The sequence below is a fragment of the Empidonax traillii genome, unplaced genomic scaffold, assembly GCF_003031625.1.
Source record: "Empidonax traillii isolate 1590-97213 ecotype Southwest subspecies unplaced genomic scaffold, ASM303162v1 scaffold1377:size231680, whole genome shotgun sequence".
Taxonomy (NCBI): Eukaryota; Metazoa; Chordata; class Aves; order Passeriformes; family Tyrannidae; genus Empidonax; species Empidonax traillii.
In genome coordinates, this window is record NW_020956570.1 from 185,823 (window position 1) to 206,932 (window position 21,110).

General features: G+C 37.2%; 1 protein-coding gene across 1 annotated transcript in view; it reads right to left on the reverse strand.

Annotated features, from left to right (window-relative positions):
* Positions 1 to 18,859, reverse strand: part of ESR1 (estrogen receptor 1) — a 154,982-nt gene extending 136,123 nt beyond the window's left edge. Inside the window, 1 exon segment of the mRNA XM_027906936.1 lies at positions 18,820 to 18,859. Coding sequence (XP_027762737.1) covers positions 18,820 to 18,844 — 25 coding nt within the window. The 5' untranslated portion in view covers positions 18,845 to 18,859.
* Positions 18,860 to 21,110: the final 2,251 nt, after the last annotated feature.

The following is a 21,110-nucleotide window of genomic DNA, read 5'->3' on the forward strand; positions in this document are numbered from 1 at the left end:
AGTTTGTGCCCGTTGCCTCTCGCCCTTGGGCACCACTGAGAAGAGTCTGGCACCATCTTCTTTCTCTCTACATTATATGTAGATATACCTGCCTCCCATCAAGGTACTTATACACATTGATGAGATCCTCCTCAGACTTCTCTCCAGGTTGAACAGACACAGCTCCTTCTGCCCCTTCAATGTCCCAGTCCCTGAATCATCTTTGTGACCCTTTGACGGACCAACTCCAGGATATCTCATTTTTGTACTTTGCAACATCCACTGAAGCACCTGAGCATATTGCCTTGATTACAGCAGCATTAATAGTATCCATTCATAACCACCCAATTAACAACTACTATGCTGAAGTATGCCTACATACACTTAAACATACCTAAGTATACCTGACTTCAAGTATTTATTTGCTTTCGGGTGGGAAATCTTGTTTTATAGGGACAACTGACAATATGTCTTGCTAAGTACACTGCCTTTCAGTTTATACCATTACAATTCAGTTTTATAGTTCAGTCAGCTGTACAGCTCAGTTACTACAAACTTTAATCTTTGGGGATTTTAATCTTCATCAATTTAGTTAATACATTTCCTGTGATTTCCTCCCAAATGCTTCAACCAATGTTGATCAGACCAATTGGGTTTTCTTAATCTGGAAAGCCTGTTATCAAAGAAATAATATGATTGCTGTGGTACAATCAACTTTTGGTAGATCATTGTTTTACTTCATCTCATTTTCTCTTAACCACCTCAATTTCTCTTTACCAGTTTTTAATCCCTTTTTCCTTCAAAATGTGGTCTGAAGTTCAGCATAAAACTGAAAACAGACTGTAGTTAAGCACTCATCATCCTTCTTTATAGTTTACAGATACTGTCTTTGCCAGTATATGGCACACACAAATATATATATAAAATAAATACATTTTAAATTTACCTATATATTTACACGTCAAATATTTATGCATATATATACATCTAAAATTTACATATACATACAGTAAATACACATCATTAAATTATTTATATAGATATATACATAGCATATATAATCAAAATGTTTACAACTTTACAGATTATAAAAATATCAGCTTTGGAATCTCAAAAATAACATCTCTCAAATTACTTAATAATCCTAGTTTAAATACACTCAATTTTAAGTTTTAAGTTCTAACTTCCTGTGTAAATCAGAGGTGAAGTTGAGACTGACACTTAAGCCTCAGGATTAGATATGAATATTTAAAGTGCTGTACAATGCTAAGTGTTGAGAAAAATAAGGTTCCAAAAGATTCTAAATTCTACTAACCTAATTTTTATCCCATCCATGATCTCTAAAATAGAAAATAATACTGCTCTCTTGTCCTTATTGATTGTGAAGTGGTGTCTTATATTAAATCACCAAAATACTTAACAGAAAATAAATAAACTTACTAAGTTTCTATAATATTTTAATAGCAATATTTAAGATAAGGACCTTACCATACATTACACAATGATGACAAAACATGGAATAGGTGCTTATCAGTTACGTCTCTTGTATTTTGTGCCAGAAAAAGAGATAAGAAATATCATGCAATCATGTAGTTAGAATTCTATCCTATACTATGTATAAACAATAAATTTGAACTTAGAATGAAATAGCAGTTCTTACAGATTTTGCAGTCTTCGTAATTTTGCTTTGTTGTTCAGTACTTATCTGGTGAGCACATAACTGAAAATGTAATTAAAAGCATCTTTCTAATTAGCAGTAAGGAATCAAGTATCTGTGCATACTTTGCTTTTTGTTTTACTAAAATACAGTTTCACAGTTGAGGAAATACTTTAATGTCAATGGAGAAAACACATTGTTTCCCAGCCAACATACTGAAACATGTGCCAACAGATAGTGTCTGACACTCTAAGGAGTGTTATGTGCCATTAAGAAACAAGTTGGATGATCAAAAAAAAAAATCTTTCCTTATTCTCCAACCCAGAAAAAAATCAAAAAAATGAACGTAAAGAGGAAGGTAAGCAAAGTTTATAGAATAAGCTCAACAAACACACCACTACTTATAAAATGTCTTTAGAACTTCCTCTTCACTTGCAGTTGAGAAAGCCTATGGTCACCAAGAATTTATTTCAAACCGCTCTGTCTAGTTTCCCGTTTCTCTTCCTGAATCAAATCAGGAACTAAAAAAAAAAAGCTCCAAGCCACTGAGATACTGAGATGATGGAGTTTAGTTTTCCAGGAAAGGATTGCATTTATACTGTACTGTGTTCAGACACATATATACAAATAATAGAAGACAACAGATTTTAGATAGTCTGATGGTGACTTAAAGATGAACCTTCAAAGAAAGATCATTTTTGATATCAATAAAGACAGTTAAATTGAGGTACTGAATACAACTAATACTGTTTGCCTTCAGGGAAAATGGACATGCACAAACATCACAGGTCAGTGTTTGCCCACTAGAACAGGTTTTACATCAATATGACCAGCGAAGTCAGACACAAATCACTGCTAAAAAAATCAACAGAGAAAATCTCCCTAATCTCAGGTAATGGCTTCAAGTCAAGACACTTCCATAACCATTTATCCAGTCAATACTACAGTCATCTGCCTAGGACTCTACTTATGGAAGTATTAAGCCTTTCTTTTTCCTTTGAAAAGGTTAAAAAAAGAAAACAAACAAACAAACAAACAAAAAGGACTAAAGTCAAAGCCATAGTGAAGAAAATATGTGTTTTAGACTTACAAATGCAGCATGCAACACCGACCATATCCTTCTTGCTGCCTATTTTAAAGTTGCAATGCCACGGTCAGCACTTTCCAACACATCAAGAGGCCCACTGTCTTCAACGGGAGCACGAGGTGGAATTTTGACAACATATTTCCTTCTCATAATGCTTATTTTCTGACTTACAGCATTCTTGGCCTTCCCTTTTTTTGTAGCTCCTTCATAAACCTAAGCTGCTACTTCAGGAAGGGACAAGAAGAACTGTTGGCAGGTTGCACATTTTTTTGATCCAAGATTAAAACATGCACATATACACACCTTGCAGAGTTTTTTAGATCTGTTCCCTGATCTGTATTACAGTACAGTTCAGTAGACAGTCGAGTCTGTTCTACGGAAGGGGTGACACAGTAACTCTGTGAGAATCACCACCAGGAGAGCAGGAATGTCTCAAGTCAGTATTGCTAATAGATTCTTCACAAAATGAACCACTGCCTTAACCTATTTTCCTGCAATGTCAACAATCATGAACTGTGCCCATAGCCTCTTTGGTTGTAGTTCATTCATTTCTAAATTAGAAAAATTAATTTTAGTATAATAAAGGATATTCTTATTAGCAACTAATTTTTGGTTTTATTAATTTTTAAATATAAAATCAACTCAAATCCCCTCCACCCATGAAAAGATTTTCAAATGCACACAAAAGACATGCAAGTGGGACAAGGTCTCCTAGGTAAAAAAAAAACCAAAGCAAACCAAAAACAAACCAAAACAAAAAACCCCAACATTGCAAAAGCCTCTGTGTAAATACATACATACACGCACAACTGTATACACACAAAATTAGCAGGCACATGCAGCACATGCTCATATGCTACCTTGAAGTCAGCAATGACATAAGCATTTAATCCTACACTGTTAGCAGTGGGAAATAAGAAAATTATCATTTTAATGGCCACCTTTTCAAATCAGTTGTACTGCTTTTTGACAGTCAGCAGAATAATGTGGCATGTTAGAACAGGATATCAGAAATCATGATAAAAAGGTGATTAAAACCTAGAAGACCAGGATTTAATTTTTGTAGTCTCAAATAACTACTGGGAAAATGGAGTTTTGAAAAAACTTGGCCCAGGTCTTACAAACCATCTGTTAATCAATTATTAGTTCATCAGAGACTCTAAAACACAAACAGATATTATATGCTCTCAGTGAATTTACTGATGTCTCCTTTGTACTCAGGCTATGTGAGTATGCATGTACACTATGTTTTTACTTTATAAAAAACTGATTAGGCTCACACACTTTCTTGCTGTTTTACATGCCTGAATGGACAGAACAGGAGAAAAGGAATAATAGGTGTTACACAAACTAAACTGCTTCTGAGAATACACCTTGCCTAATATTTAAATGTAATAAAATTTCTTTTCAAATAATAAGGATTTGATTAAGAAAATAACTTTTTCAAAATCTCACCACTGTGAAAACAACATAAAACCACACATAAGTGTATATATATACACTGTATTTACACATATTTTTAAATGTGGGTTTTATCTGGGAAATATAATATTTCTCTCCCATTTCATTCCATGCTACAAGTTCTTTCCCCTAGGAAAAGAAATCATACTACCAGTATAAGGTTCATCATCTCCTGGAGTTGAACTTCCAGGCCTGAGCCCAATTTATCCATTCCTTCATTCAGATAAGATGCATATACATACAAATTATACTAGAAATCAGTGCAGGCACACATACACACTCTTTCCACCACTTAAATAATTTCTTTCAGAGATGAAACACTCAGAATTCAGAAGAGAGAAAAAAAAATTTACATTAGGTTTCATGAGCCCTCTATATTATAATGAATATACCTATAGCACCCCCTGGCCTCCAGAAAAAAAGGGAGCTGATGCAAAAATTGATACTGTAATTCTTACAGAGAATTCCTCAGGAACATAATGAGAACAAAATGAATTATCACTGTGTGACCCTTTTTGTCTCTACAAAGGAACTCTGCAAAATGATTTCTCTGGAGACTAAAGTCCATACTATGCACTTATATAAAATGTAAGGAAGAATACTTTCTTCATCCAATCCAGAGATCCTACTATGCACAGTTGACTATTCTTCCACTTCTTAATCACTGAATCACAGAACATGCTGAGTTGGAAGGGATCCATCAGGATTCTTAAGTCCAACCCTTAGCCCTGCACAGGACCATCCCCAAAAATCACACCATGTGCCCTAGAATATTGTCCAAACACATCTTGAACTCTGTCAGGCTTGGTGCTGTGACCACTTCTCTGAGGAGCCTGTTCCAGTGCCCAAATACCCTCTGGGTGAAGAACCTTTTTCTAATATCCAGCCTAAACCTCCCGTGACACAACTTGAGGCATTTTCCTTGGGTCCTGTCACTGGTCACCACAGAGAAGAGATCAGTGCCTGCCCCTCTGCTTCCCCTCATAGGAAGTTGTAGACTGCAATGAGGTCTCCCCTCTTCTCCAGGCTGAACAGGCGAAGTGATCTCAGTCACTCCTCATAGGGCTTCCCCTCAAGGCCCTTCACCATCTTCGCTGCCCTCCTTTGGACGCTCTCCAATAGTTCGTATCCAATCCTTCTTATATTGTGGTGCACAAAACTGCACACACTATTCAAGGTGAGACGCCCCAGTGCAGAGCAGATCAGGATAATCCCCTCCCTTGACTGGGTGGTGATGCTTTGCCTGATGCCCCCCAGGACAAGGATGGCCATCCTGGCTACCAGGGCACTGCTGACTCATATTCTGCTTGTCATTGACAAGGATCCCCAGGTCCATTTCCATAGCACTGCTTTCCAGCATCTCATTCTTCAGTCTGTAAGAACATCCAGGGTTGCCCCATCCCAGTTGCAGAATCCAGCATTTTCCCTTGTTGAACTTCATGTGGTTGGTGATTGCCCAGTCCTCTGATTTGTTGAGGTCTCTCTGCAGGGCCTCCCTGTCTTTGAGGGAGTCAACAATTTTTCCCAGTTTTGTATCAACTGCAAACTTGCTCAGTATCCCTTCAAGTCCTGCATCCAAGTCATTTATGAAGATGTTGAAGAGCACAGGGCCTAAGATGGAACTCCACTACTGAAAGGTCACCAATCCGATGTTATCCCACTCACTATTACCCCATTACTCTTTCTGTGCTTGACCCATGAGCCCATTGCTTACCCACCACATGATATGTTTATCCAGCTGTGGATAAACATTTTGTCCAGAAGGATCCTGTGAGAGACAGTATTGAAAGCTTTACTGAAATCCAAAAAGATGACATCAATTGGCTTCCCTTGATCAACTATGTGATCAAGGAAATCAGGTTGGATAAGCAGGACTTTTCTCTCATGAAGCCATGCTGGCTGTGACCAGTGACTGCATTGTATTTCAGGTATTTTTCAATACTTCCAGAATAATCTTCTCCATAACTTCACCAGGCACTGAAGCGAGACTGACAGGCCTGTAGTTTCCAGGGTCCTCCTTCTTGCCCTTCTTGATAATTGTGACTGCATTCACCAGCTTCCAGTCAGATGGAACCTCTATGGATCCCCAAGACCACTCAAAAATCATTGAGAGAGGTTTTGAGATGACATGAGCAGCTCTTTGAGGATTCTTGGATGAATCACATCAGGCCCTATAGATTTGTAGGGATCCAGCTGGAGCAGCAGATCCCACACAGTTTCAGGATTGACTGGGAGTTGACCAAAAGTCATGGTCCTCCAGCTCAGGGTACTGACACCCCCTTGGTCCATCATCCATGTTGAAGACAGAGGCAAAGAAAGCACTAAACACCTCTGCCTTGTCTCTATCCCTGTTTGTGAGGTGACCATCCTCATCCTGTAACAGGCCAATGGTATTTCTATACTGTCCAGTGTCAATAATATACTTGAAAAAACTCTTTCTATTGTCCCCCACATTTCTGGCAGCTTCAATTCCAGCTGAGTTTTGGCTGCACAAATTTTCTCCCTACAGCAGCAAGTAGCATCTCTGTATTTTTCCCATGCCATTTGACCGCATATTCCACTGTGCATACACCTTCCTTTTTTTGCCTTATTTTCCAAGAGGAGATTCCTGTTCACCCAAGTGGACTTCACCCTTGTCTTCTTGATTTCCAGCATTTGGGAATTCCCTGAGCAGCCTGAAGTCTGCTCTCCTCATGTCCAAACTTGAGTTTTTGATAGCACTTTTCCTCCTGTCAACACAGATTTTAAACTTGATCACCTTCTAGTTGCTGCAGCCAAGATGGCTACAATCACCACTTTGCTCACAAGGTTGCAATGACAACATTGGAAAAAACAAATTAGGAATCTGTTGATCCCCCTGATACACACTATTAAATATTCAGGATAATAGAAGGAAGAGTGGAACTAGAAACCACTAGAAACTCTGCTTTGAGACGTTAATTCTTTTTCTGATTCATCCACAGTAACACTACAGAAAGCATTGCTTTTTTTTTTCTTTTATTCCATTAGTAAAAGATGTTGCTAAGGGGACCCAGCCAAACAAACAGGCAAGAGAAGTGGGGGGAAAGGGGAGGCTTCCATCTGAGAAGACTGACACAAAAGCTGTTTTGCAAACAACTACAAATCTTTTAAAAGGTAGACAACCTTTTAAAGACAACAATAAACTGAAGATATAATGTTAAAACATTCAAGGATGTGTCTATTAATAGAACAGCTGTGCCCAGTAATACTTGTACAAGGTTGCATATTACTATAGCATTATCAGTATGAAAATGTCACGAAATTTGTCAATATAATAGGGGAAGGCCTACCTTCCACGGTCAGCATAGCGTGATAGAGGGAGACGTTGGATACTGCATATTGTTGGGGGATTTCCTTGTAAATCACTTATTTCCCATACCATCTGTCATTTGTATTGTTGCTCTTACTGTGCCTTTTCTTATCTCATTGCTGTTTCCAGTAATTTGCTCTTACCTCAACCCATCATCTTTAGCTTTCGTGCCTCCAATTCTCTCCATGCCTCCACAGGGGCACATGCTTTGGAGAGTCTCAGTGGGAGCACTAACTTGGGGTGTACCATTCCTAAACCACGACAGAGCCAAGCAGCGTATCTCCAAAACTAACTTCTTGATATGACATTAGCCCTGTGCTAATGGCATCTTCAATATAGAGAATAACGTTCAAATATGAATGTGTGTGTATGCACACACGTACATATACATGAATATATTCATTATAGAATGAAGCCTAAGTTTTTCACATTACTTGTTCAGACAAAACAAGTTCTTCTCCAAAGAAAAAAAAAACAAGTTACTTCAAAGGTAATTAAAAAAACTGCAGCTTTGTGATTCACTTCTTTCACAAGGATTTTGTGGTAGTTTGATTTACTTTGAAGTGAGAATAAGCTGCAGAAATTGAAGGCTTTTCAATTGTTCTGAATTATGCTTTTGACTTTTGAAATATCTGAAAACACTTTTGCAACCAAAACCATCTTTGAACCATGAGATTAATCAAAGTTTCCTAAACTATTCAACACTGAAAAAATAGTCAGAAACTTCTCCAACATCTGAAGATTTCACTGTTCTGGCTATGCTTCTCCTCCCTGCTCAAGACAATACGTGTGAACCTTCCTGCCACTCACAAGAGTTGTGGAAGTGGTGGAGCTGGTAGCTGCAAGTTCTAGGGAGACTTACCAACAATCTCTGCCTTCAGCAGACCCTGTCAGAGAGAAGAGCAAGGGCTACCCATAAAAGAATCAGGGAGCTATGACACAGGACAGACAGTGCAATCTTTGCCAGAACTGTCACCAGCTGAGAAGGTGCAGAGAAAACGGAGGGACAGTGACAAGGGTAGAGCCTGGACAAAAGGAGATAGAGAGTAAAAACCAAAACAGATGGCAATTAGAAGGAAATAAGCAAGAGGAAAAAGAGCAGGGACTATCAGCCAGTAGAAAGTCCATCCTTCAAAGGGACCAAAGAAGTTCCTCCTGAGCCACTCATGGAATGGTAACTGCAACTTTATGTAGAAGGTAAATAGTGCAGAAAACACTCAACTAACAATGCTGCAGCCTGTGGACTACACCTTGCAGCAGCACAGCTGAATTTGCCTTCCAGCCTGAGCCAAGCCAGAGCATGTACCACAGCATCTTTACAGCAATGCTGTGAGCAGTTCAGTTCAGCCAGGGGTGAATTCTTCCTCCATTCCCCCCTGCTTTCAGGACAAAGACAGCTCCAAGGACAAGCAATATTACTTCAAGTTTTCTTCACAAGTATTTTCTATGTTACATTCTTCAGAAAGGACAGGCTTACCAGCAGACTGCAAGAAATCCTTCATCAGGATGGAGGAGGCCTATGCGTCTTTAGCCTTCACACTGCCTTATTAACCAACCTCAACACAAAACAAAACATGACACAGACAGGGGAGGTTCCTCTACCTCATAGGTTGACATATCTAGATCAACTGAGATAATAAAGTTGTTGTTTCAAACACATACCATCAACAGAATGGAAAATCGACTTTCCCATTCTGTTTACCAAGCAATAGTGAAGAAAACTGCTGAAATCAAACAATCATGTTCTTTTATTACTATTTTATTTTAATTAAGTACTTCCAGAACAGGGTAATATCCTTCAAAGGTAGAAAAAAACCTAGAGAAGTGAGTTATTTTGCTATTTCAACTTAACAGTCATTTTAGCATAAACAGAATAGCTCTGCTATGAGGATGGGAGGGAAGAAGGGATGGGGGAAAAAAGAAGGAAGGGGGGAAAAAAGAAGGAGGGTGGGAAATAGAAGCAAAACAAGCTTTCATAAAATAGGAAATAATGTCAATATTCTCATTTACCAGACAAGATAAGATTCATAGCTTAATGTTCATGAGTGTCAAAGATTTTTCAAGCATCTGTGAACTCAGGCAATGCAGAAGATCGAAAGCACTTTGTATCAGCCCTTCATATTTCACCTGTACTATTTCTTCATGTTCCCACTGACTGCTTTTTCTAACACAGCAGGATCAAGAGTTCCATGAAGGTAAAGGAAGCAGGCTACAAAAACATTACCAATCATTGTATCCACAGAGTTTTCTTAATTCTAATATTATAACTCAGAAATGAGAAATAAGAAAAAAAAAAAGGTGTTAATGACTGCATTCTTAATGATTCTAATGGTACATATATCTTCAGTAGAACAAATACTTTCTCAAGGTAGGTTGTTTTAATACTAATATGACACTGTAAATTAATACAGTGTCAAGAACTGTAAGTTTGGTAATGAGAGTCATTCTTCAGAGACATAAACTGCGGGGAGAGATGCAAAAGACTGAAACATGAGGATTGAGAAGAGAAGCCAAAAAAGGAAACTTCATGAGAGATGTGAGATGGGTAGACAAGGTAAGGAAACAATATAAAAAGAAGAATGAGTGATAAGAAAGCAAAATTCAAGATAAAAGTGGTCATAAAAAAAGAAAGCAGCAGAAACTAGGGCCTGGATCCAGAAAAGCTCTTATGTTCTTAATTTCAAGTATGTTACTAAATATATGAAGTACACTAGAAATAAAGTTAGTGGTATATGTTGAAAGACAGGAATTTACAATCAAGGAAAGAAAAGTAAAAAATCAAAGAGCAATAATATCCAAAGAAAGAAGAAAAGATTGGCACAAGATTAGAGTGAAACAAAACACAGAATGTGAGCCATCCTTTTCATAGGGTGCTTTCTTATGAGTTTTCAGTGTTAAAGAATCTGTGGATACCCTAAAAATCATACAAAATAATTTTTCAAATCAAAACGTGCTGGAACCAACTTGGGGAAATTACATATCATTTGATAAAAGAAGAAGAGATAGTAATTTAACAAAAAAGTTTACAATCACGGAGATGCAACTGATTAACATTTTGACTGCAACAAGTTGTAAATGCTTCAAGTCCAAATCACATATATATATAGTCAACCACTTTCTCATTTTAAAGAGGCAGTTTCACAGGCATGAAAGCAACAAGTAGTAAAATCAATTGAGAGCAAACATTTGCCTAGAGAATATGAAAGGTAATTGAAAAATTTTTAAGCATACTTTATTGGCTCCTGGCAAAAATGTAACATATTATTTGAAGTAGATCTTAAAAAAAAAAAAAAAAAACTGAAGCTGCTGCCTTTAATGAGGACAATAAAAGACAAAATGTAACTCATGACAGACTGAATACAAAAACGCAATAAACCAAGTTAAAAAAAACGGTTTGAGAAGTAACTTGCAAGGGTTTTTTTTTTTATGTTAGGGTAGTAAGGGTGAGGGCCAACCATAATGAATTGGAAAAGGATTTCACAATATAAAGTGTGGGGAGAAACGGCAGCTGGGATTCAAGATCCAAAGGTTGAAGAGTATATTAAACAAATGATGGCTAAAATTTCGACCCATTTAGACTAAAAAAAGAAAAAAAAAACCAAAACAAATAAGCAAAAAAACCCCCTCAAATATGAGAGGAAAGCTGAATACTCCTTATAAGTACCTTAGGCATAAACATCAAGACCTAAAATCTATTTAAGACAAAGAAAGGAATTTGGCACTGCAAATAAATTTACTATGGAAATTACAAGCTTCTCATCAGACAGAGGAGTGAAGCTCTAGATCAGCCTGCCCATGAGAGGAAAAACAGCGTAACTGGGCTTTGAGATAAATGTGGATAAGCACTGTGAACAAATTACATGGTCTGGTTGCTATGACAGCTCAGTACTGGGTTAGCCATCCAACCTAGACTGGATTCAACAAATGAGACTATTGCAAAAATTTACCAGGATGAATTAGATGCACTATAGGGTTGCGTCTTAGCAGAGCCAAGTGCTAGTGCATTACCTAAGCAGAAATAAGTTTCTGCTTAATTCAAAATGTTTCTGTTACTCTTTAGATCAAGAGAGGTGAGCTGATTTGTGTGCAAGAAGCCCTGAAGTCACACACACTAGACTTCAATCACTAGAGACATATTTAGATTGAAAGGGGTTTTTTTGAGAGAAAGAATGTTCCACTTATATCCAAAATGTCTGGTTTTCCCTTTGATTATGTTTCTGTAACAGTAGAGGTAGCTTTAAAGCCTGGAAGTCCAGTCTTTAGAAAGTTATTTCTCTTGTCAGAGCACATACAGTGCTGAGACAAATTAGTGACTGGTTAGCTAGCTACACCAGGGAAGGAAATTGGTTAATAAAAATAATATATATTATGTATCTATGTTATTGGCTTTGTTCACAGCAGTACTGAGGTCTTATTTGGCCTGGTTTGCAGAGCAGCTGGGATGTACAAAAAACGAATTCCTTTAAGGGTTAACTGTAATCCCTGCTCCAAAAGTGTATCAAACACAAACTGGCTCCCCCCAGGGATGTTAGGCTCTGAACATAAAACTGGTTCTTTGGGCACTCTCAAGCTATGTGTCTTGAGACACATTATATTCCAACCAGGACATCAGGCCCTCACTGTCCCACCACAGACATTTACAGGGATGGACACCAACATCTGGAAATCCACCAGGAAGGCCATGCCAGGAGATCAGTGCATAACAGGCATGGTCCTACCCCAATCGTGATATCCAAAGGGGAGGACTTAAACTAGCCCAGGATTTAGCAGAACTAGAAGACACACTGTTTGTTTTACATTGGTTGAGTTGGAGGGTTGGTTAACACCAACGCATCTGATACAGGTTCAATTCATAACATATACATTTCCCAAGCACAAAAATTTTACCTTGAACATAATGAGTTGTACAATGTTTTGTCTAGTTTTCAATCCTTCAAGTTACCAAAGATTAAATTTGCTGAACAGTTTGTCTTACTCGCCTTAGTGTAATCCCTGAGGGGGAAAAAAATTAGTTGCTTTTGCCTATTGCTTGTTTAAAGAGAAAAAATATCATAATTGAATCAACATCTAATTCATGAAGTTTCTTGAGACTCTCTTGACTCAGCTTTCTCTGGACTTTTCTGTTTCATTTTTAAAGGCATTTCTACAAGTACATCCTTCATGTTGCTAGGTTTCAAGAGAAAAGAAATAAAGGAAGAAAACAAATCAATATTTTTTAAAAGACAGGTTTTTGTCAGAAGTGCAAAAGGAATTACGACAGTAATCTTCTGTTACATGTGTCAACCTTCCTTTTTCTCTAAATTTATCTTCCATTGTTTGTGATGGACACTTTGCATACAAAATTGTGCCAGTGAGCATGAGTAAACACTTTATTAAGAGAAAGACAACCCAATAAAAAATTAGCTATTGAAGTAATAATTATGAGTTCACTTAATTCATATGACAAAATTTCATTTAATTTCATTTTTCAATGCACTCTGGCTTTAAAGTCTGTGCATGTGAATGTATGAGCAAGCTCTTGTGTGTCTAGCAGCCAGGCATTAGCATGTCTTGTCTCAAACATTCTGACTGTCAGGACAGGAAAGATGTGATAGGAGGAGAGGGCCAATTTCCTGCTCACCGGTCTCATCGCCCTCCTCAACACACTTCCTGAAGAAGGGCTCAAAGGCCTGGCTGTGCATGTGTGAACAAAATGGTGGGGAAAATCCAGTTTACATAAGAGGCTGCACGGGGTTAGGTATAAAGGAAAGCAGATTGGGCATCCTTGCTCTCTTTTTCCTCTCTTTCATTCTCATTGTTTACCGCAGGTCCGGACCATTCATACAGCAGACCAGTGGGGAATCTAAGGACTGGTGATATCTTTGTTTTCTCTCTCCCTTTTCTTTCTTTATTTTTTTCCTCCCTTGCTTTGCCTGGGCAAAGCATGGCTTTCATACTGTACTCTGTACTGAAGTAGGTCGAGGGAGTGGGGAGTTTGTGGAAGTGTGTTGTGTCTTGTGAACCAGCACCCTTGAGTAATTTGTTGTGCGAGCTGAGAACTTAATGCAATGTACTGTACAAAATCCAATGGCTTTTTAGCCACCATCTTTTAGAAAGTGTACTGTAAGAATTTAAGGGCATGTTAGCCAACCGTCCAAACAGTGGGCTGGTTGCTAGAGTTAAGGCAACTATAAAATAAAGCACAAGTTTCCTGGTTCATGGTCTGGCATCTTCACAGATATTCACAGAATGTTCTGAGTTGGAAGGGACCCACAAAGATCATCAAGTCCAACTCTTAAGTGAATGGCCTGTATGAGGATTAAACCCACAACCTTGGCATTATTAGCTCTAACCAATTGAGCCAACCCACTCCCCTAGCTGATCATTGTTCAGCCTGGTGAGAATTTACAACAAACATTGCACCCCTACCAATGGGTCATGGCACTGGTACACCAACCTACACACAGAAACATCATCAAAGGCAGTCGTGTTTGTTGCAAAGCACCTGCTCAACTGGATATCGCAACACATATGACAAATTAGGACAAGAAACAAACCCATGAGAAATGTGCCCAGTTTAAATTACAGAAAGTTCAGGTTGACAGAACAATCAGACTGGCTGGGACAGAAATGGTGTCACTTCTTGTGCCATTGGTTTTCTAATGAGCACACGAAATTAAGCACACGAATAAGCAGGTTGGCAATTTATAAGAATATAGCAACGTGAGCCCACAAATACCATTCCAGTCCATCACCTCAAAATTGGTGATGCCAATAAAATGAGAGCCAGCTATGAAATGCCTCCCACCATATAACTGCAAAACAAAATCTCAGTTACTGCATTTGTGAAAATAGAACTAGTTTACCTCCACTTGAAGAATATAGAAGGCAAAGTTAAAGGTAGTTACACTTTAGTTACCCACCAAGCCTCAGAGAACAAACAAAATCTAAAGAAGATTTTAGTTTTCTGTTTGTTTGATTTTTGAACCAAGTGCTTTGAAAAAATTCAGATCTGACCAATTTTGGCTTTATGGTGTTTACGTTTAGTTGCCATAGATGATATAAGGACTGAATAGACAGTTACAATAATCCCCAAGCTAATTTGGCAAATCTAACCCATAACTGCTGTGCTACTGGAAGCCATAAAAACTGTTAATGAAAGCTATTTAGATACAAAACTAGTAGTTCTATATAGAATTGTAATTACTCTTTAAAAAACAAAATATTTGAAATGCATCTACATAATTCCAGCCTTGTTTCAATTACAGATTGCTCTGCTTTAACTACTCCATTTTTTAAAACAATCAAACACAAATTATATTTTTAGTTCCTATAGGACTTTGCACTAAAATATAGTAATAAAAATATAGAAAAATGCCACAAAAATATTTTCACGATCAAATATTACTTCCACTTTAAAAAATATCTAAGTTTTATCATTTAAATTTTAGATAGTACTTCAGTGGTGGATGGACAATATTCTGTTCTTTTGTCTGCAGTAAGTAATGGTAACCACAGAAATTATTAAAAAACTAATAGCAGAGATAGTCCAAATTATAGGTCTGTGAAATTATAAATAAAATTCCTTTTAGTAGCCGATACAGAAAAGGGCTTTTTACAGACCAAATAAATCTGAAAATACACATATGTTAGCAAAAAAAAAGTATACCTTGCAGTTGTAGTAAAATATTTAATACCAGGTAATTATTTAAAAATCTTTTTCTCCTGTTTTATTTTCTTGCTTACACTAGTTACAAAGAATCGGGTGAATGCTGCCAGACTGAGTTGCTACAGCTACTGACTCCTTGGAATGTGGGGATTTTTCCCTAAAATTAATAAAGAGGATTATTTCATTCTTGCTCATATCCATCTGTAAGAAAGCGCGCACAAATTTATTTCGCATTCATCTACAGTGCTGCTTTCCAAAGGAGGAAAAATAGAATAATATGTTGAGAAAATAAATTGTCATATTTTTAAAATGTGTCTTTTTCAGGAAAAAATACTGTGTCTAAATTCCAATTACAGTATTTAGCCAGAAATGGAAATAGCAATCTGAGTCACTGAGTGTAATTCTTGATACCAAACCTTCAACTCCTGTAGCCAACTCCCTGAGACTGTTGTAAACAGGGACATGTCCTAGCCTACCCCTCTGCTGGAAGGTTAAACCCATCTACATTTCCAGCTCCAGTCTGAATTTATTCAGAGTCACACCTGTTTGGTTTTATGTTGGCAATAACTTTCAGGACAAGTGTTCAAGTCTCATCAAGATAAACAAAATTTAAGCAAAACCATCACTTATGCCATTATGGAAGAAAAAGATTTAAAATTATCTTTCTGAAACACAAGTTATTAGTTTTTGCCATTTTTATTTAAAGTTATATGTATATGGTAGTGTGAAAGATATTAAGTGAAAACTCCACACTTTTGCTGTGCATTTTATGTTGAGAGAGATAGATAAATTTTAAAATTTTGTTTTTTCTTTTCACTACGTTTGCACTTTCATTTCCTACCAAATGATCTCATGTTTCCTTGCCACTCATAGGGCCTCAAGAGTACAACTCCACATACTGTCTATGGGACTGGGGTTTAATGTTTTTCCGTAGCCTCTGAGGTTTGCTCCCAGGAGGTTTACTTCTTCCTCCCTTCCTTCCATAAAACCTGGCATGGCCTGTGCAAGCTCCTGCACCCCCTCCTCAGCTTCTGGAGATTCTACATTGAAATTCAAATAGGGCAGCAAGATGTGTGCAGAAACTCAGTCCACATTGGCTCTGTCTCATCACTTTCTACTTACACTTCTCCCCTAGTACTCCTTTAATTATACTCTTAATTTTCTCATTCTCTTTCCCCCAGTGTCTCCCTCCACCACCATGCTACATTGTGGTGGCTGAGACAAAGAGGTGAAAGAAGTCCTGCACATGATCTGCTATTGCTTGCTCAGCAGTGACACTTCTGGTGGCACGTGCCAGGCAATGCCAGCAAGACAAGCATGGCCATCGCTCCAAACAAATGATTAATGACTGAACTGAGGCAGCAAAATGACAAGGTCTAAAATACAAGAGTGAAAGTCTAAGATTAAAGGCTATACATGACTTCTGATCTCCCTCCCAAAGTAGCAGTGAGGGAATTCTTAGAGACTTACAGGAGTGCTGTGGCTGGGAAAGACCTCAGGGCCCCTGTAATCTAGTACAACCCCCTGCTCAAGCAGGGTCACCGATAGCAGGTTACTCAGGGTCATAGCTGATTGAGTTCTGAAAATCTCCAAGAAGGGACACTCCACAACCTCTCTGGGAAACCTGTGCCACTGGTTGACTGTCCTCACAGTAAAGCTTTTTACTGACCATAATCCCTCTTCTTTATTTTTTATTATGTTCTTTTTCAAAATCAAAGATGACAGATGAGCACGAATGAAGCAAATAAACTAGTAGACAAAACAAAACAAAACCATACAACCAAGAAAAGAAGTGACAGAAGTAATAAAACAGATCCTTTAATTTTACTCATTGTATTTTACCAAGTGCAGTTCTCTGGTTACTACAGAAATTGGCACAATTATTAAGCTGGAGACTTGTGCTCACAAACCCAAGCATTAAGTTGTGGGAAGCAGCAGGGAATCCAGCTCTGAGGTGCAGTCTCAAAATTCCCATTATGTGCAAACTCATGAAGCAATAGCAAATAGGTCACACTAGGTTAGTAAATGGATTATAACCTAATGAAAAAACTTTTTTTTTTTTTAATCAGTATAAACAACCTTCAGTCCTGCTCTTGCTTCAGTTTATCATCAAAACCAATCACGCAAGCCTTTAAACCAAAGTTCTGAAAGATTGGTTCCTAAGTTTCATCCATTTTGCACAAGGAGGATGTTTTTTTCTAATTGTTTTCTGTTTCTGAGTCAGATATTTACAGATAGATTCTGTTGTGCTTCTGACACTGCAGCAATTCAACAAACACAGAATTTGGCACTTCTCTTTTTCAGCACCAGTGATGATGAGAGGAACTGCGCCGAACACCTAACATGCTCTTTGTACTTCAGCGTAATCTTTAAGTGAAATTTCTCTGTTCAAAATTTAGGTGGGGCAGGGGAAATAAGAAAGATTTTCAACAGCCCTTCAGTTAATACCTGGTCATTAGGACATAGATCACCAACAAAAAGAAAATAAAGAAATGCGCAGTAATGGCCTCAGTACCTTAAAGTGATGTGATATGGGGTCCAGCCTATAGGCCATGAAAGGAAATCAGAAGATTTCAGCTTGTTTCATTACACCTTTTTTTCAAACACCCATTCTCAAATTTTCATGTGATATCAAGGCATATCACTTAGGGACACAAACTTATAATAAGCTTATAATTACTTAAAAGATAACTACAAAACATAAAAGGAGACTCCAAAGAAAGCACAAGTAGTTTATGAAAAAGAGAAATAAAAACAAATAAAATAAAAACAAAAGTCAAACATCCACAATTAAATAGAAATTAAGTGAAACATACTTATTTCTTACTATGGGGGAGAATGATTTTTGAAAAATCATTTTTATCCAATTAAAAAAGTATATAGTTAAATTAGACAAAACCATTACTCAGTAGTAATTACCAGGTAAATTTTACCAACTGAAAGCCTGTGCTAAAAAATAGAAAGATAAGACTCTTACTTTGTACCAGGAAGCACCCCTACAATAAAATGATAAATCTCACTAAATGCATTACTTCAACATCATATACTCCAACTACTGCTCACCACCCGAGATCGAAATACAGTATTTCCCTTCATTCATACCAGAAAAATGATACACTGCCTTGAGCACATTACTGTCGTTTAACTGAAAGAAGTCCCTTCCCCATAATGTCTCAGACAATTGGTAAAAGCACCACCTTGTGAGTCCAGATAATCTTGTTTACTATTTTCCTTCTACCTAAATGATCAATTTTGACTAAGGAGCTGGGGGAGAAGGAGGGGGTCACATCATTCTTTCTCAGCGGCAGCACAGAATTTTTGGCACTGTCTATAGCACATGTTAAATAAAGAACTACTACACCTGAAATATACACCTTAAAACGTACTTTAGTCAACACTTGCAATGCTTTTGGTCTGTTTTCTGTCACATTTTTAGGCTTCTTAACAACACTGCAGAACACAGGAAAAAGGGAACATAGTAAGAAAAGTAACATTTGAAAGAGGAAAAAAATAAATCCAAATCAAAACACCTAACTTCTAAGCATTTCCATAGGTATTCCTAGGTGTGCCCAACAAAGGTTCAGGGTAAAAGTGGCATTTAAAATTGAGTGTAAGGGACAGAAACTGTAAAAACCAAGAGTTTTTTTCTGACTTACATTGCTCCCAGCAGGCTGTTGCCATTCCCTCTGCAGGGCTCTCACTGGCCAAGGGGATCACATGACAGCGGGAACCAAAATAGAAAAGTCTCGGGAGCAAGGAAGCTGAACCAGAAACACATTTACCAGAAAAGACATATCGCAGGCACAATAACACATCCTTAGGAGCAAAAGGTGATAAATTTAGATGAGAACCTAGGCTGTGCTGAAAAAGGGATAATGCCTTGAACTTTGCAATCCGGCATCAGCTACCCTTTCAATACGTGGGAAATGTTCTCTGTCATAAATCTCAGCCCATGTCTGTACATAACGAAACCTGTTAACTGCTCTAGTAAATCTCAAGAAATTACCAGACCTTGAAAGAATATAAGATCTATGAAATTTAAAAATAAATCTATTGCAGTTTAAAAATAAACTCCCACTGTTGGAACAACTTTCATTTTCAGGCTAAGGTTTCCAGTAGTTTGTTTGTAGAGAGGAAGCAATTTTTTTAAAAAGCATATGCTTTTAAGATAATCGGGCAAGCTGTAAACACATTCTGAAGATTGCTTTCAATTTTATCGTAAGTAAAAAATATGGTTACATACCTTGTAAAACATACACCATAAAACTGCAGTTATAAAAAGAGAGAAGGTGCAAAGAATCTGAAGCAAAAGCTGAACAGATGAGTTGGTGACCAAATGCAAGTTCTGTACAACAATAAAATATAGTCTGATTTTAAGGTTGCTGTTTAGTTATCCCTCTTAGAAGAGTAGCTCTTCCTGTTTTGTAAAGCTAATAGAAAATAGGTTCCAGCAAAATACTGCTCTTTGGATTACAGGAAATACATGTTACCTTTTGTAACAGTTAGTTTTTTCACCATTTACTGGTTCATTTGAAATTAGATTATAACAATTTTATGTTCTATAAAATTTCAAGCATTTCCCTGTTTCTAATGAATGTCACAACAGTTATTGTAGAAAGAGGGTTTACTGAAAAATGCAAACAGCAGTAGAGAAACTGTGATCAAGGAAAAGAGAAATATGCTGCATATTCTAACAAGAGAAGGACAGGAAAAAATTTCTTGTTATAATCCTTAAATGCAATCACCCTCACCTTGAAGTCATAAGGCAAAAATATTGAAAATCCCACCCTTTCAATGCAAATGGCTCACAGGGGCTTCTGGATAAACACAGGAGTAGAGACTCCAATGCAAAATCCTACATAGCAGACTCCCACTCTACAAGAAAAATTGAAATAATATGAAGATGAGTCAAGAAACCAACTTATTCTCCTTTAATTGAAAAGGGAAAAAGAAAATGAAGGTAATTTTTATTGATAGCAAAGTCTCAGATTAATTTTCCCAAAAAGAAATCTACACATGTATCAAAATATATACATCACTAGAGAATATCTTCAATCAAGAGGGACACTTTTAAATTAAAAAGCCAAGATCTGATTTATTCTGCAGGATATACCTCACTGTGAAAAATTCAGTTTGGCTAAGTCCACATAAACATGGTAGCATAAAAAGACCCTTTGTATCTTCCCCATTCTTATTAACAATAGTGAAACTTTGACACTGACTCAAAGTAGTAGTAGTATAGAAGAATATACTAGAGCTGTTGCCATTGGTTATTTTAATATAAAGGAAATATTTTTAAAACTACTAAATCTGAAATATTTGGTGGGAGTTTTTCCTGAAAAAAAATACATTTTGAAATGCACAGTACATATTATTGTGTACATGCTTTCAAGTATTCTACCAAATATATGACTTTTATCACTGTCGTCTTAGGAAAAGCTTTACATGACTTAAATTGGGCCATTTTGCAGGTAATTTGGCAGAATTTAAGCGGATGGAAGCTTGTCACTGATCTCAGTAAGAGACGTACTGGCACACCAAAATAAATACACACAACAATGTGTCAATTTGTCAACAATTCTGTCATAGCTCAAAAAAAATTACTGCAGAAAATTTTCTTCAGCTACATCCTGTCCATTGAGTTCAGAAACCTGTATGAAAAATCATCTCTTGGGTCAATTTTAAATGTAACAATGGCATGGTTTACCATATTTCAGAGAAGTTCTAGGGAAGTGTTCATGTCTTTCTCAGAGTATTCTCACTGTACATAACAAACATACTGCAAATCATCTCTGTGGCCAAACACACAGCTTATTTTATATACTTTTGTGTCATATTTCCCCCTATTTTATTTATTTATTATGAAAGCTGCAAAACACATAGGGTGGAGGCTATGCTACAATATTCCACCACAGGTAATAAATCAAAGGGCTGGAAATTTAATCCT